The sequence below is a fragment of the Molossus molossus genome, unplaced genomic scaffold (genome assembly GCF_014108415.1).
Source record: "Molossus molossus isolate mMolMol1 unplaced genomic scaffold, mMolMol1.p scaffold_m16_p_20, whole genome shotgun sequence".
NCBI lineage: Eukaryota > Metazoa > Chordata > Mammalia > Chiroptera > Molossidae > Molossus > Molossus molossus.
In genome coordinates this window covers 44,462,770-44,480,078 of record NW_023425356.1, presented here as the reverse complement: position 1 = coordinate 44,480,078, position 17,309 = coordinate 44,462,770, and the positions used below count along the sequence as shown (strand labels likewise).

Genomic DNA, 17,309 nt, shown 5'->3' with positions numbered 1-17,309 from the left:
CAATACGTGGCCAGTTGGCTGACTTCTTACATCTTTATTAGAGACACAGTTAAAGTAGGTTTCAAAGATTTAGTGAGTTTTTGATTAGCAACTTATGAATTTCTATGAGACTTTTCAAGATATCTCAGGCAATATCTTGAAATAACACGAGTAGTTCTAAATGCACATGGTGATCTGACAAGGAATGGCAGTGGCCGAGCACAGTGCCTGTCGTCTGACAAACTCCCAAGACGTGCTGGTGGAAGAGCGTTGACACCTCGCAGGAGCTGTGTGCTCGACGAGAAAGGACCGCGATCCAGCAGACTGGGTTCCGGCTCTACTGCTGTCCTCTGGCCTCGGGCACCTGGAGCGACCTGTTCACGCCTCAGTCTTCCTCGTTCAAGGCAACACCCCATACATCATCCAGTAGGAGCTCTTAAAGCCATGGAAACTGAGTCAGTCAACAAAAGAATTCTCATTCTTGAAATACTCTAACAAGGAGCCAGAAAAAAGATTCTAGATGGAACCCATAGACCCCTGTGAACAACACAAGATCCTTGTAATCAAAACGGTCTGGCACTGGCATATAGAACAATGGAACACAACGAGGGCCCGGAAATCAACCACACCCCTATGGTCAATTAATATTTTATTATTATTTTGTATCCCCACCAGAGGACACTTTTTCTACATATCTTCAGATAGAGTGGAAGGGGGAAAGAGAGAAGAAACATCGATGCAAGAGAGACACATCGATTGGCTGCCTCTCACATGACCCCAACCGAGGTCGGGGACCGACAGAACTGCAACCCAGATATTTGCCCTTGACTCGAATCGAACCCGCGACTCTTCTGTCTGTGGGCCGACACTCTAACCCCTGAGCCAAACTGGCCAGGGCACATGGTCAATTAATACTTGACAAAGGTGGCAAGAACATACCAGTAAATAAAGACAGTCTCTTCAATAAATGGTTTTGGGAAAATTGGACGGGCACATGCAAAAAAAAATGAAACTAGACCACCAACTTACACCAATCACAAGACTGATCTCAAAATGGATAAAAGACTTAGATGTAAGTTGCAAAACCAAAAAAATCCTAGAAGAAAACACAGTCAATAAAATCTCAGACCTCTCGCCCTGGCCGGTTTGGCTCAGTGGTTGGAGCGTTGGCCTGTGGCCCGGTTCCCGCTAAGGGCATGTACCCTGGTTGGGTTGTGTGAATGGCAGCCATTTGATGTGTCTCTTTTACGTCGATGTTTCTCTCTCTCTCTCTCTCTCTCTCTCTCCCTCCCTCCCTCCCTCCCTCTCTATCTGAACAAAACAAAAAAAGTGTTCTCAGGTGATGATAAAAAAAAAAATTCTCAGACTTCTCTTTTTGTTGTTGACATATTTCCGAGGACAAGGGAAACTCAGGAAAGATAAACAAATGGGACTACATACAGCTAAAAAGCTTCTGCACAACAAAAGAAACCATCAACAAAATAATAAGAGAACCCACTGTATGGGAGAATATATTTGCCAATGATACATCCAATAAGGGGTTAATTTCCAAAATATATAAAGATACAACTCAATGCCAGGAAGACAAACAATCCAATGAAAAATGGGTGAAGGACCTGAATAGACACTTTTCCAAAGAGGACATACGGATGGTCAACAGACATGGAAAAATGCTCAAGGTCTCTAATTATCAGAGAGATACCAATAAAAACTACATGTCATAACTGCTAGAATGGCCACCATCAATAAATCAACAAAAAAGTGCTGGTTAGGGTGTGGAGAAAAGGAAACCCTTGTGCACTGCTGGTGGGAATGCAGACTGGTGCAGCCACTATGGAAAACAGTATGGAGTTTCCTCAAAAAATTAAAAATGGAACTGCCTTTTGACCCAGCAATCCCAATTCTGGGAATATATCCTAAAAATCCTGAAATACTAATAAAAAAGAATATATGCATCCCAATGTTCACAGCAGCATTTTTTATAATACCTAAGATCTGGAAACAGCCCAAGTGCCCATCAGCAGATGAGTGGATAAAAAAGTCGTGGTACATCTACACAAAGGAATACTATGCAACTCTAAAAAAGAAGGAAGTCTTACCTTTTGTGACAGCATGAATGGAACTGGAGAGTATTATGATAAATGAAATAAGCCAGTCAGAGAAAGACAAATACCACATGAGTTCACTAATATATGGAATCTAATGAACAAAATTAACTGACAAATAAAATGGAATTAGACACAGGAAACATGGAACAGACTGGACAGTGCCCCATTGTTTGGGGGGGTGGGGTGACTGGTTAAAGAAGACGAAGGGAATAGCTAAAGAACATATATGCAGCACTGGCCAGTTTGGCTCAGTGATTAGAGTGTTGGCCCATGGACCAAAGAGTCGTGGGTTTGATTCTGGTCAAGGGCACATACCTCAGTTGTGGTTTGGTCTCTGGCCCTGGTCAGGGTCGTGTGGGATGCAACCAATTGATGTGTTTCTCTCATGTTGATGTTTGTTTCTCTCTTTCTCTCTCTCTCTCTCTCTCTCCCTCTCTCTCTCTCTCTCTCCCCCTCCCTCCCTCCCTCCCTCCCTCCCTCCTTCCTACTCTGTTTGAAGATAAATGAAAAAATATCCTCAGGTGATGATTAAAAAAAAAAAGAAAGAACATATATGCATAACCCACGAACACAGAAAATTATTTCGTAAAGGCCAAGGAAGGGGGAGGTGGGGGAGGGGGAGGTGAGCGAAGGGGAACCGCTGCAATAATGGCAATACTAAAAAATAAAAACGAACAGAAAACTGCATGCAACACTTGGTCACGTCTACTGTAACTAATGAATGTTTCTTAAAACATCACTTAACGTGGAGCATGTGCGCGTTTAGCTGAACAGCAGGTTGCAGTGCAGCTGGATGGAGGGAGAAGCGCCCAGAAGCAAGAGGCAGCCCCACCAGCATGCCTGCGTCACTTCAGCACGGCTGAGGCGCGCCGGCACTGCCACAGGTAACTACTGAAGACGGAAGTCTTGGGAATGGCTTGGCTTACATCTCAGAGAACGAGATGTTAGCTTAGAACAGTCACCACGCAAGCGGATTAGTATGTCTCATTTCTGCCCTGAAGGGGCTTGTTTCAGAACAGGTTAGCGACCTCCTGAAAATCCTGTCTACTGCTGAGGGCTCTGCTAAGCAAGTTTATTGCTTGTTATCTAAACAGTGACAAATTAGAGAAGATATTTTCTAAGTGGGCACCTTTGCATCTCGACCGGTTTCCTACTTCATTGCCCTTCACATGACAACTGTCTACTTCCCTGATAAGACATGGCCAGGAATCCCCCCAGGTGGAGTGCTCTGGGCTTCAAGGAGAAAATATCTCATCAGTGGCGTACCTGCCTACCTCTTAGTGAAAACAGATGCTCTCCTGGTATCCAGAAACCCCTGGAGTCACACCCGAGTACCAGGGCATTGTGGCTGTCCCACGTGGGACCCAAGCAGGCCTCCCAGTTCAGGCTGAGCTCGGAGCAGCGGCTGCGGCCACTGGCAGGGACAGGGTGGCTGGTGAGAAGGGCCCGAGGGAGGGTCCTCCATTATGTGAAGGTGTGCTTAAGGTATCCTGACCCAACCCGTGAATTCTCCAGAACCCGTGTTTCAAGCCTAGAGTGAAGTCACTAATTCTTACTCTAAAATGCCCAAGGTTTCGAGGTTTTCAGGAAATCTGGTTCTTCCTATGACTCTTATATCCCGATGTGACAAAATTCAGTCCTTTCTTTTGCTCTCAACACCCCTCTTCTTTCCTGTCTTCCCAATTCTGTCTGCCAGGAGGCTAGACATTTTAGCTCCCTACTCAGACCTGCTGTGCACAGGTCACACAAGCCCCCCCACCCTGGGGTTTTATGAACCCCCCCCCTCAGCGTCAGTTAGAACTTTCAGTCATGTTTTGCTTCTGTCTTTTCTTAAAAGAGCAGCTGTGGTACGTGAACTACGATGTGTCTCCTCCTCTCCCCACCGCTGGGAACAGGGATAAATTTCAGGGCATGCTCAGCAGAATTGGATTGTATTATGCACAGTACACATGTTCATCGCTGAAACTGTACTCGCCGGAATGTGCAAGTAGAATGAACTGCTGAGACTTCAAAATCCCTGTGACGCAGACCTGATTTTATTAGCCAGCGTACACCAAAGGTGGGTGGTAAAAGTAGTACGATTTCCCCAGGTTCCTTGCATCACCGAAGCCCTGTGCTGTTAGGCTGTGGCTTCCCAGTCCTTTGCTTAAGCCTTGCCAGCCGTGTGCTGCTGCAACACCGAAGACACGGCTCTGCAACCTGTCACCTCCTCTGGCAGGCAGCCGTCCTGGTCACGCAGAGTGGGGTTCGCGCCGGCCTGGAGCAGCAGCTCCACGATGTCCAAGAACTCACAGGCAGCAGCTGCCAGGGAAAGCGACAGACACGAAAACAAGTTACTTGGAGACAGAGAGACTCGCCTCCAGCAGCAAAGGCAAGTGCTGAGCAGCAAGGAATCCAGAACACCGAGAGCGCTCCCTGAGACCGAGGGGTCAGGCCTCGGGACCAGAGCTGTGCCATTACAGTGCACTTGCAGACGTCAGGAAAATCAAATTTACATGTTTGGCTGCCAAGAAGTAAGCAAATAAAGCAATACATTAAAAAAAAATGTTTTTATTGCTTTTCCAGAGAGAGAGGAAGGGAGAGGGTAAGAGAGAAACATCGATCGGCTGCCTCCCCACGAGATGGAGCCGCCTACCTGGGCATGTGTCCCGACTGGGAGTGGAACCTGTGACCTAGGTGCAAGGGAGGACACGCCACCCACTGGGCCCCACCAGCCAGGGCAGAAACACATTTTTTTTTAATTGTAAAACTTTTGGATTCTATTCTTAAGGATGGGATGAAGAGAAAGAACAAAATGAGTGTTCAAGTATTGTACTGTAAACAAAACAATGATAGGTTTGTGACTATCTCAAAAGGCAAAAAATATTGTAAATGTCAAAGAAAAAATTCTGTTTTGTCTTTGAAGAAGGGGTAAGTGGGTAATCAACTTTAAAACTTGTAAATGAAAAAATAAAAGCTGGCCTAGTAATAAGACCACCCCTTTACATAATCATTTTCCCCCCCTAAATAATAAATGGTACGGTACTAATCACACAAGCGAAGAAGAGGAAAAGGACCTAGATACCACGACTGATTATGACGATGGTGTGGTACTGCCCCAGGACGGACACACATACCGAAGGGCTAGAACACAGCCATCCGTTCCTCTGCCCACATATGGAGACTTGGTTTGTGACAACGCAGGCACCACAGACCAGTGAGGAAACAAAGGTCCATTAACTAGATGGTGCCGAGACAAGTGGGCTAAAGGGAAAAATAGGCATTTCACACAAGATGAAACATAAATGGCAATAAACATGGAAAGATGAGCAACCACATTGGAAACCAGGAAAATAAAAATTAAAACCAGGGGATACCAGTAGGTGGTAAATGAAAAACGTGGACAACACCAAGCCTCGAGGAAGACTGGGCCAAGGGCACTCCCCTTGGATGGCGGAGGCACAGTGGTGCAGGCACTGTGCACAACAGTTTCACCTGCGCACTGACCCTGGACAAAGGCACACACTGACCCCAGCTCTGTGCTGTGCTCTCCAGGAACCTCTGCATGGGGTGTCAGCAAGAATGCACACAGCAGCGCCGTTCACAACAGACGTCAACGTAAGCCACCCAAACGCCCACTCAGAATAACATGTAAAAATAAAATATTGTTATACAATGAAGTCCCATACAACATTGAAAATGAATGAATTCTAGCTCACACAACATGAGTTTATCTCCAACAAGTAATGTTGAAGGAAAAAAGTCAAAAGAATATGCACAGTATGAATGCACCTAAACAGCATTTTAAAAACAGACAATACTAAATACCACCATTCAGAGACACAAATATGTAGTGAAACTACAAGAGAAATCATTAATATAAAATTTGGGATAGTGCTAATCAGCAAGGGGTGGAAGTATAGGGAAGGTTATGTAGTTAGGTAGACACACACAGATATTGGTGAGGTTCTATTAAGCTAAGAAGTGGGTACATTTTTTTATTTTTATTTTTTATTTATTTATTTTCATCCTCCCCCGAGGACATTTTTCCATTTTTTGTTCAGGTAGAGTGGGAGGGAGAGAGAGGAACAGAGAGAGAGAGAAACATAGATGTGAAAGGAACACATCGAGTGGCTGCCACCCGCACAACCGACCAGGGCCAGGGACAAACTGCAACCGAGGTACGCACCCTTACGGGAACCAAACCCGGGTCTCTCAGGACTGCAGGCCGACGCTCTAACTGCTGAACCAAACTGGCCAGGGCCATTTTTTTATTTTTATAATTTTTTTCTTTATTGATTTTTTTAGAGAGAGAGGAAGGGAGAGGGACAGAGAGGTAGAAACATCGATGAGAAAGAACATTGACTGGTCACCTCCTGCCTGCCCCCAACTTGGCCAGCAACCTGGGCATGTGCCCTGACCCGGAATTGAACCTGTGACCTCTTGGTGCATGAGTCGACGCTCAACCACTGAGCCACACCAGCCTGGCTCACTGAGTATTTTATTGCATACACACTGTATCAGCCCTACTAAGGACACTGGTAAGATTCCTGCTCTGGGGAACTTATTATAAAACAGCTGGAGAGGAATACGTAATTCAGCAACTCTACCCCAAAGAATGAATGAGTACTGTGGCAGGCAGGCGGGCAGACACACGCACACGCGCACGCAGAGGTGGGGGAGGAGCAGGCTGAGGAATCAGGAGAAACATCACCAGCAGACAGCCTGTAACAGCTCTGGAGGACAGAGCGAGCTCCCCGGTGAGCGGGGAGGAGAGGCACTGACTGCAGAGGAAACACACTGCCACAGGCACCAGAGCACCGGGGACGCTCACAGCAACCACAGAGGGTCGAGAGCAGAGAGGCTGGCTGTCAATCACGCTGTACAGGGTACCTTGAAAGCCATACCAAGCAGGCTGGCATTAATGAGCTGGGGAGTGGCACACTTCGGCTTCTGTGTGGGGGATGGTCATTCTAGAGAGAGTGACCTGGAGAGCCTAGAAATGTGTGGCAGGCGGCAGACCAATTAGGAGACTGTGGTAGTTCTTTAGGGGCTTGAAGTTAGCCAGTGTCAGCAGGAATATAAAGAAGGGCCTGAATAAGAGAGCCAGGGAAATTCAGGGAGCAGGACATAGCAACAAAGTTAAAAAATGTTAGTGAGCACTATGATCATGTTTCCTGAATAAAATGGCCCAAGTATTTCTACACTTGATATGGAACCCAGACACCATAAAGAAAATTACTGATATATCTGAATACACAGAAACCTACAACTGATAAATCTGAACACATAAAATTTTTAAACAGCTCTACTATACACACAGAAATACTACACACAAAGGTAAACTATAAACTGGGAAACATTCACATACATAAGATTGAGAAGAGCTAATCTCCTTATTATTTAAAATATTTCAGAAATCAATCCAGAACAATGGGGAAAAGTTACAAGAACCAAAGATGACACCTGTGTTTCCAGTCTGGGGAAACCACACAGATGTTGGTGACATTATTTCTAGAATAAGGAAACAGAAGAACAAGAGTTTTGGAGGAAAACAGGAACAAAAAATCATGGAGGGGCAGAGATCATCTTGCTTTGGGACATGGTGCTGAGGGACATCTACATGGATGAGTTCAGTAGCGGGTAACATTTGAATCCAAACAAACAAACCATGCCATAGCATTGCTACCTTTTTATTGTACTATGTGACCTTCTGAAGACATGTGTTTTGGCTTTAGAATTTTTAGCACTTTTTTCTGGATAGTCTGTTAAGTTTATTGATATTACATGACCACCCTGGCCAAAAAACTACCTAAGGTAGTCTCCCTTACCATGCTAGAGAACTATATTTTGAAAATGACATATGGATTATTGAAAATATCTAATGGTGTCCTTACCAACAGACACATTTATGTGGTTGGGAGGAAAAAAAAAACTTGAGGCAAAAATTGTTAATGACAGTTATTAAATTTCCACTTATGTGTGTATGTTTTTAACTACAATTTACATTCATCTACTTTGGATTGTACAAATTAACATATAGAGATTACCCGGTTTCTTAATTTTTTTTTTTTCTGGTTAATATTCACTCTTCAAAAAAATACGCTGAATTCTGACAAATGTATCTATTTATGTAACTGCTATTACAGCAGAGATATAGGACATTTCCATCACCCCAAAGTTTCCTCTGGTCTCTCTGCAGTTAATCCTCTACCCCCTCCCACAGCCCCTGGCAACCACTGAGCTGACATGATTTCTGTCCTGGTAGCTTTGCCTTCTCTAGAAATGGAAATCACACAGCATACAGTCTTTTCTATCTTGCTTCTTTCACTTGGCATAATGCTTTTGAGATTCGTCCAAGGAAGTTTCTTCCTTCTTATTGCAGAGTAATACCCGTCACATGGAGGTATGTAGACATCTGGGTTGCTTCCAGTTTTTGACCATTATGAATAAAGATCTCATGAACACTTGGACATGTCTTCATGTGGACTTGTTTTCACTGTTTTTGGTAAATATCTAGGAGTGGCCTGCTGAGTCATGTGGCAAGTGAATAGCTAACTTTTATAAGAAACTACCACACTTCCAAAGTTTGCATTCCCACTATCAAGTATGAATCCTAGTTGCTTGACTACAGGTGACTGAAATCACAGAAGGTGAACTGTGTGTAAAGGGGACTACTGCACATATTACAACTCTATGCCCACAAAGATGACCTAGATGACACGGTCCAATTCCTTGAAAGACACAATTTGCCAAAACTCATATAAGAATATACAATCTGAATAGGCCTGTATCTGCTAAAGAAATTACATGATACCATAATGATGGATACATATCATTTACATTTGTCCGTAGAATGTATAGGAGTGAACCATAATATAAACTTTGGACATTGGGTGATTATGATATATTAGAATGATGTCAACGCAGGTTTATCAACTGTAACAAATATATCACTGATGGAGAAAGTTCATAATGAAAGAGTGGGAAATAGAAAAAAAATATATGTTGGTCTCTGCACCCAGTTCCTGGCACAGAGCTCCCACAAGCCTTGTCATTTCCTAAGTGATGAGAGCACCAGGAGCATCTTTTGTTCTAATACGTGGTCTTTCTGGGTTATCTATCACGCTTCATTGATCCATATACTATCCCTGTAACATACTGTCTAAATTTCTGTAACTTTATAGTAAGTCTTGAACAAAGGGTAGGTCCTCCAACTTTCTTCTTTTTCAAAGTTGTCTTGGTTATTCTGGGTACTTTGCTTTTCCATATCACTTTCAGAATTACACTGTACATTTTTACAAAAAGTCCTGCTGGAATTTTTGATTGGGTTTGCACTGAATCTATAGATCAATTTGGGGAGAATAGATAGCTTAAGTATATCTAGTCTTTTGATCGACAAAAAACAGTATCCTTCTCCACTTACCTAAATTTCCCTTAATTTCTTGCAGCAATGCTTGGGAATTTTCAGCATACAAATTGTGCACTTATTTTGATTTGATTTATCCCTAGGAATTTCCTATTTTTTGAGGCTACTGTCAATGGTATTTTTAAAAATTTCAAATTGGTCCACTGCCAAGCATAAAGAAATACAAGTGATATTTGTATAATGACTTTGTGTTTTTAAACTTTCAATTTTCAATTGTTCATTATGAGTGTATAGGAATATGGTTGATTTTTGTATCCTGCAAACTTGCTGAATTCACTTATTTCTAATAGTTTTAAAAAATAGATTCTTTGGGGTCTACTACATAGGTGATCATGTCATCAGTGAATGAAGTAAGTTTTATTTCTTCCTTTTAAATCTATATGCTGTTTATTTCTTTTCTTTGCCTGCTCACTGGCTAGAATTTCCATATAGTGTTAAATCAAAGCGGAGAGGATGGAAATCATTGCCTTGTTCCCAGAAGATAGCACTCAGCCTTTCCCCACTAAGGATAATGTAAGCTATCAATTTCCTCAGGGTAAGCAAGTTCTCTTCTATTCCTATTTTGCTGTGTGTGTGTGTGTGTGTGTGTGTGTTTAAATCATAAAGGGAGGTTGAATTTTTCAACTGCTTTTTCTACACATGCGGAGATGATTATAAGTTTTTGGTTTTGATCTGGTGATATAGTGAAATACAAAGATTTTCAATTGCTGAACCAACCTTGCATTCTTGGGATAAACACATTTGATTATAATTTATTTTATTATTCTTGTTTATTGCTGGGTTTGATTTGCTAACATTAAAGATTTTTACATCTATATTCATGAGAGATATTGGCCTATAGTTTTCTTTTCCTTTAGGGTCATTTTCTGCTTTTGATATTAGGGTAATGTTGGCCTCATAGAATGAGTTGGACAGTGTTCCCTCATCTTTTATTTTCTGGAAGAGTTTGTGTGTATAATTGGTATTATTTGTTCCTTAAACATTTAGAATTTACCAATGAAGCAATCAGGTCCTAAAGATTATTTTTGTGGGAAAGTTTTTAGCTACATATTCAATCTCTTTAATAAATATAGGGCTATCTAGGTTATCTATTTCTTTTTGAGAGAAATAGTTTGCCTTTTCAGAAATTTGTCCTTTCTAATTTATTGGCATAAAATTGTTCATAATGTTCCCTTATTTGCTTCATAGTATCTGTAGAATCTATGTTGTTATTTCCCTTTCATTTCTGAAGTTGGTAATTTGTTTTTTCTTTTAAAAAACTGGTCAACCTAGTGGTCTTTTAGTTTTATTGACCTTTTCAAAGCTTTTCAATGGTTTGATAGTTCTGGCTTTCTATTTTAATGATTTCTGCCCTCATCTTTATTTTATTCCTATGCTTACCTTAGGCTGAATTTGCTCTTCTTTTTCTAGAAATTTTAAAGGTAGAATCTTAGATCATTGCTTTGAGACCTTTATTCTTTTCTAGTAAAAGCATTTACTTTCCCTCTAAGCACTGCTTTTAGCTGCATCCCACACATTTTGATGGGGTGTTTTCATTTTCATTTAGTTTAAAATATTTTCTAATTTCCCTCGAAATTTCTTCTTTGACCTATGAATTATTTGGACGTGTGTTTAAGTTTCTCACAATTGGGGATTTTCCACATGTGTGTCTGTTAATTTCTAATTTAATTCTGCAGTGGTCACAGCAAACTTTGTATGATTTCTTTAATATTTGTTGAAGTTTGTTTTATCGCCTAGAATATGGTTGATCTTGGTACAGTATTCCATGTGTACTTGAAATAATGGTTATTCTATTTATTAGGTGGAATGGTCTATAGATATCTATTAAGTCAAGTTGATTGACAGCACTGTACAAGTCTTTCATTTCCTCGCTGAATTATTATCTACTTGCTCTATCAATTACTGATTTACTGCCTGACAAAGGGTTTTTTTTCCTTACCTTTTTGTGTCTCATAATTTTTGATTGAATGCAGAACATTGTGTGTAGAAGGACAGTGGAGGCTGAAGTAAGAAAAAAAAAAGTATTTACCCCCAGAAAAGGGGCCTCTTCCGTCATGCCATCAGCGTGGGCAATGAGCCATCTGGTCAGCAGTTGAACTGGGCTTGACGTTTGTGAGTGTACCCCCATTTCAAACTCCTCCATGCGTGGGCTACTGCTACCTCTGCAGCCCAGGGTGCCAAAGGGCTTTTTCAGTCTTCTTGCTCCACCCTCAGCCTTCCCCTGCATGCCTACCGCAAAGACGGTCTCTCTCTCCTCCCACTGGGGCTATTCCTCCATCTCTGAGACTGCTATTGCTTATCATTCAGGATGAAACTCATGGTGGGGTGCGACAGAGCTCTCCGTCCTCTTGGGCTGGTCTCAGCCCCAGGCAGGCTCTCAGGGGTGGTGGTTTCTGTGTTCTTGTACGCACACCCACAAACGTCGGCCCGACTCTGCCTTGTATGAGGGAGAACATCCTGAGGGGGAGATGGTCTCCTGCCTTGCCCAGTGGTGAGATCTCTGCTTTGTGTTGTGCAGGGTTTGGAGAACAGTCCCTCCTTGATGAAACAGATTTTGCTTTTATTCCTCCTCCAAATCCAGTGGATATCTGCCTGGGCCCAGGGACAGGAGGAGAACAGAAAAGCTTTCTGCTTTCCCTCCAGTGGTTTAAGGATTTTGCTTAATTTGAAATAAAGTTCCAGGGAAGTGGCCGAGTCCATGACTGCATGCCACGCAGGAGGGCGCTCTCTGCTCTCGATTTCTCGTAAGAGCATCAGTCAATGATAAAGAGCACTGGAATGAGGACTCTTCTTGGGTCTGAACTATTCTAAAATATCACTCTAGCTCACTTTAAGAATGTGCTACTCTTGCCCTGGCCGGTTTGGTTCAGTGGTTAGAGCATCAGCCTGCGGTCCCGAGAGACCCGGGTTCGGTTCCTGCTAAGGGCATGTGCCTTGGTTGCAGTTTGTCCCCGGCCCTGGTTGGTCGTGCGGGTGGCAGCCGCTCGATGTGTCCCTTTCACATCGATGTTTCTCTCTCTTCCTCTCTCTCCCTCCCACTCTACCTGAACAAAAAATGTCCTCGGGTGAGGATAAAAAATAAAAAAAAAAGAATGTGCTACTCTTAGCAGTTTTCTTCTGATCTGTTTCATGGTGGTTGCCTCTTCTTCAGTGGCTCCACTGAAGGTACACAGTCTGTGTGTCCTGTAGAGACTTGTCACTCGTTGGAATCTCGTTTTATCTGCTAGATTTTAAGTGGGGGCAGAACTCAATGGGAGTTTGGTTTTAAATGATTTATTAGGACATTTCTTCTTTTGCTCTGTTGGTACTCATGTAAAGACGAAGTCGTTTCTCTGGCTCCCTTGATTGCCTTCACTTCCCCGGTGGGGCTCAGGGCTCCCTGGCTACATGCTGTGAAGTGGGCGAGAGCCAACAGCCATGAGTTCTGAACTTGGGACAGCTTTGGTGATCCTTTACATTACTCATCCTGACAAACACAGGCACCAAACTCTGGAACAGTACCAGGTTAGAGGTGGTTCTAGGTGAACAGAAGTGGAGGGCAGAAATTTTTCTGAGCTAAAATCAGACCAACTGGGAACGCTACCTCTGCCTTCAGTGGGGTTAGATTTCTTAGACGGCTACTAAAATTATAAATGTTAAACTATTTGGTGACTGAATGAATAGGGAGTAGAAGCAAAGCAGAGAAAGGCAGGAATTGCCTGTTCTAATCCTGGGACAGGTACTGGTGGGCTGAGATCATAGTTTGGAGTATGGCACAGATGCAGAAGGAGGAGAAGCCTGGATATATTTACCAAGGCCCAGGATTCAACAGGAAGTGTTTAGAATTGTAACATCCCATTGAGAATTTAAAATTATCTCCCAAAATAATACGATGAACATTATAGCATAAATCACTGTACACCAGATTAGATTCCAATGGAACACGGTTTCTTACAAAATATAATCAAGTTAAGGACACACTGTTTAGTATCAAGTAGCTGTGAGATGAGGACATTTCTCCTGTGGAGAACTAGCTACATGAATTTTTATTTTGAGAAATAATCATTTACCTGCTTTGCCACAGCTATCAGTCTCAACTTATTGTGAGAAACACTTGGTTAGGTTTGAAAATGGGAACTTTTAAAGCAGTTCAGAGGAATAAGCTTCCCCACGTATAAATCTCCAATGTAGGACAGTAACTAGCGTGACCTGTCAGACCACACTCAGCCACCTGGGATACTAAGCGTGAAGATCAGGCTGAGCAGGTGTGTGTTCGGCTGAAATCCCTAAGCCGGCCATCTCAAGCAGAGGCACGTTGACTTCACATATGCTGTAGGAGGAAGTGAGAGGTGATATAATCTATGAATACCAACCCAGGAACAGTTGAAAAATTCAAGTTCCACAGCTACAGGACAGCCAACCAGCCAAGAAAAGGCTAACTGGGCTGTATAACAATCCCCTAACCTAACAAGTGTGAATAAAATTTTAGCTGAAGTCTAACTATAAAGTGAGACTTAAGTTTAGAATGTAAGGGTTACAAAACAGTATCACTGAGTAAGAAATATGCTATCCGTAGGGCAGGGGTTTTAGTAACAAGTGCCTGGGCTTTATGCCAGGGCAGCTGGCATGAGAGCATAAGGAATCAGGAGGGTGTAGCCGAGAGACAGGGGAGCGAAGAGAGAGCCTGACTTACAGGACAGGGAAACCACACAGGTGAATCATACCTGTATGAGGCGGGAGATTCAGTTGACAGGCATCAACTATGTTTATGGTTAGCAGCGCCTCCTAGCACATATAGGTACCCCCAAAATAGTTAAAAAATAGGCTTTGAACCCCCAATTAGATGGTGAGCTACTTGATGTCATGCTTTTTTAAAATACTCTTTCCTCATCTAGCACTGTGCTGGGAACTTAGTGTTTGCTCAGAATTCACTATTAATTGATTTCTCTGCTTGGGCATCTTCAGCGAAGCACAATTCACGAGGCAGAGTCCTCTTCTGGAGACATGCGAGCTGCCCACCCCCTCACAATGGACAAAGGCAAAGAAGATGAAAAAGGGACTAACATTTTACCCAATTAATGAGGGGATATGTTGGTGCCCACAAGGTGCTGGGAAATACAAAATAGTCATAAGCCCATCTCAGAAAAGCTTGAGCACGTCTACAGGGAGCAGAACAGTTGCTGAATTTATGGTGCCCTGGGCACCTCTATTTGTCAAGTGCCGCAGAAGCAGCCCTGACACTGGCACAGGTGAAGATGAATTTTCATTCAGAGCAGTGAGCCTTCTGACTCCATTAATCCTCAGGGTTTTGATGATGAATTTCTTTCTTTTTTTATTTTATTTATTTTCACTCTAATGCCTCCTCCCACTGCCCTGTAACAGCGTGGAAGGAACAGAACAGATGGTGCTTTACGTGGAAGACCGAGGGCTCATGAGGATACAAAGCCTGCCCACTCTGAAATCACATGACTGCACGTGCAAGGAAAAGCCTTGATTTCCCCTGGGAGACACAGATGCAATGATGTTAGTATTCCCAGTGGAGGGAGAGGAGGGGAAGGCTAACAGGCCATTTAGAAGGAAGACCACACTTATACTAATATACTCTTCAGCAAGGATTATGTTTAATTACAAAATAACAGGAGGACCAATATCTGAAGATTCAAAAACACCCAAGTAAAATAGAGGCAAATAAGGGTTTTGGTCTGCTGCTATGCAAAGCCCCTTTACGAAGAACTAGTGTGGATGTACAGTAGTAGAATACTGGCCTCTAGTTAACCTGCCATTGGCTCTGACCCAGTTTTAATCGGAAGCAGCCAGGATTTACAACCTGCTTAAGGATGGAGTTTGACAACTGCTATAATCAGAAGAGCTGTCAACACAAGGACAGCTGTCAAGCCAAACCGTAATTCATAAAAAATAATAGCTAAGCCCCCAAGACATCCCCAACATTGTCTGCACTCACTGGGTTTAACAATACTTATAGTTTTATGAAAGTTCCAAGAATAGTTAAGGGTCCTAATATAATATGGAATCAACAAATAGTTACTAAGTACCTATTAAATAAAAAAAGAAAAACAGTTAAATAGTATTAAGTAATTAAAAAGATAAAATATGCCCAGCAGATTCCTTGGCATTTGGTAGGTACTTAATAAATGGTACTTATTATTATTATTATTACATGCCAAACTTCTTTTGATGAGCTGAAAAACTGGCAAAAGTTTAGTGATCTGGTTAAAAAAGAAATTTAAATTAAAAATAAATCACTCCTATAAGTGATTATTAACTTAAAATATTAATTTCATGAAACGTTCCTGGTTGTCAGAATATTTTAGTTTTATATATTTGTAATGCCAAACCTCTAATGAATGATATTATTTTAGTGTTTAATTATCTTGATTACAACATATATGATATTTATTTTGTTCTTTCTACAATGAATAACATAATCTGAGAGAGAGAGATAGAGGTTGTTTTACGAGATCAATTTTGGGCAGGATTCCTGAATCAGGGATAATGTTTATTAATGTCTAAACTCTCAGTGAACAGAAGTAAGACTATAAAAGCGCACAGACAGACACAGATATTGATATATATGTTTACTCACATATACGGTTTTGAAAAATAGCCTTGATTCACCAACTGAGGTGACCAATGATAAAGGATTTTCATTAATTTTATTTCTAGAAGAGCTTATCTTCCACAAAATAATGTCTGCTAAAAGGGCACCAGGACTGTAATTATGCCTGGGATTATGGAAAGAGGACTGGAAATGAACAAGTATCTCCTCTGCTACCTACAACTGTGTTACCCTGTCAGGGTCACTTCCCCTCTCTGGACTCGAGTTTTTCATTTGTAAATGCAGGAAAACAAAGCCGAGTGCAGGCATTTGTTGGAAAGGTTAAGAGATAATATATATGAGAACAGTAACACCACTTTATATCAGCCTAGATTTGGACTTCTTTTTTATGTGTGATCTTTTATTTGGGTATAAAATACATATAGAAGGGTACCAAAATCATGTATATATAAATTTTCTTAAGATAAACTTACTCATGTAACTAACTAGCACATAGATCAAGAATCAGCTATTTATTAGATATCAGAAGCACCTCTGCCATGTTGAATCCTTCAAGTACTACCTACCCATTTCCCTAGGGCAGCAATGATCCTGTCTACTGTGGCAGAGATGAATTTCCCTCTTTTGACTGGTATAAAAAGGGAAGTATGTAGTGTGCACTCTTTTCTATCTGGCACCTTGAACTCAACAGCATGTTATGAGATTCATTTAAGATTCCGACTAGTCGTAGGTCTTTCTCATTCTGCATGGAATTTCACTGGACGAGTATCTTATCTTCATCAGATATCTTAATTCCTGCATCTGAAGATTTCAATGTTTTATCAATTAAGAACATTATCAGTAAATATATCCTCAAATACTGACCCTTCCCTAATTTCTCCTTTTGGAATTCCTATTAAAAAATACTGAATGTGCCCTGGCTAGTTTGGCTCAGTGGTTACAAGTCGGCCCTCAGACCCACGAGCTGCACGTTTGATTCCGGTCGAGGGCACACCCCTCCTTGCAGTTGGTTCCCAGCCCTGGTAGGGGGTCCCCGGGGGAGGCAGCCAGTTGATGTGTCTCTCTCATGTTGATGTCCCCCCCACCTTCACTCTGTCTGAAGATAAATGAAAAAATATCCTCGGATGAGGATTAAAAAAAAACCCCAAACATTCTCATTTTATAAACTCAGTGTCTGTTCACATTTCCATCTCTTTATCTTTCTGTGCTGCCTTTTATTTATTTATTTATTTATTTTTTATCCTCACCTGAGGACATT

At 42.0% G+C, this 17,309-nt stretch overlaps 1 protein-coding gene across 2 annotated transcripts in view; it reads right to left on the bottom strand.

Moving 5' to 3' along the window:
• Positions 1–4,098: 4,098 nt before the first annotated feature.
• The window catches only part of ACBD6 (acyl-CoA binding domain containing 6), a 144,424-nt gene continuing 131,213 nt past the window's right edge, over positions 4,099–17,309 (bottom strand). For both annotated transcript variants that reach the window (XM_036273546.1, XM_036273547.1), the window contains one exon: positions 4,099–4,388. In XM_036273546.1, coding sequence (XP_036129439.1) covers positions 4,234–4,388 — 155 coding nt within the window. In that variant the 3' untranslated portion in view covers positions 4,099–4,233. The remainder of the gene's footprint in view (positions 4,389–17,309) is intronic.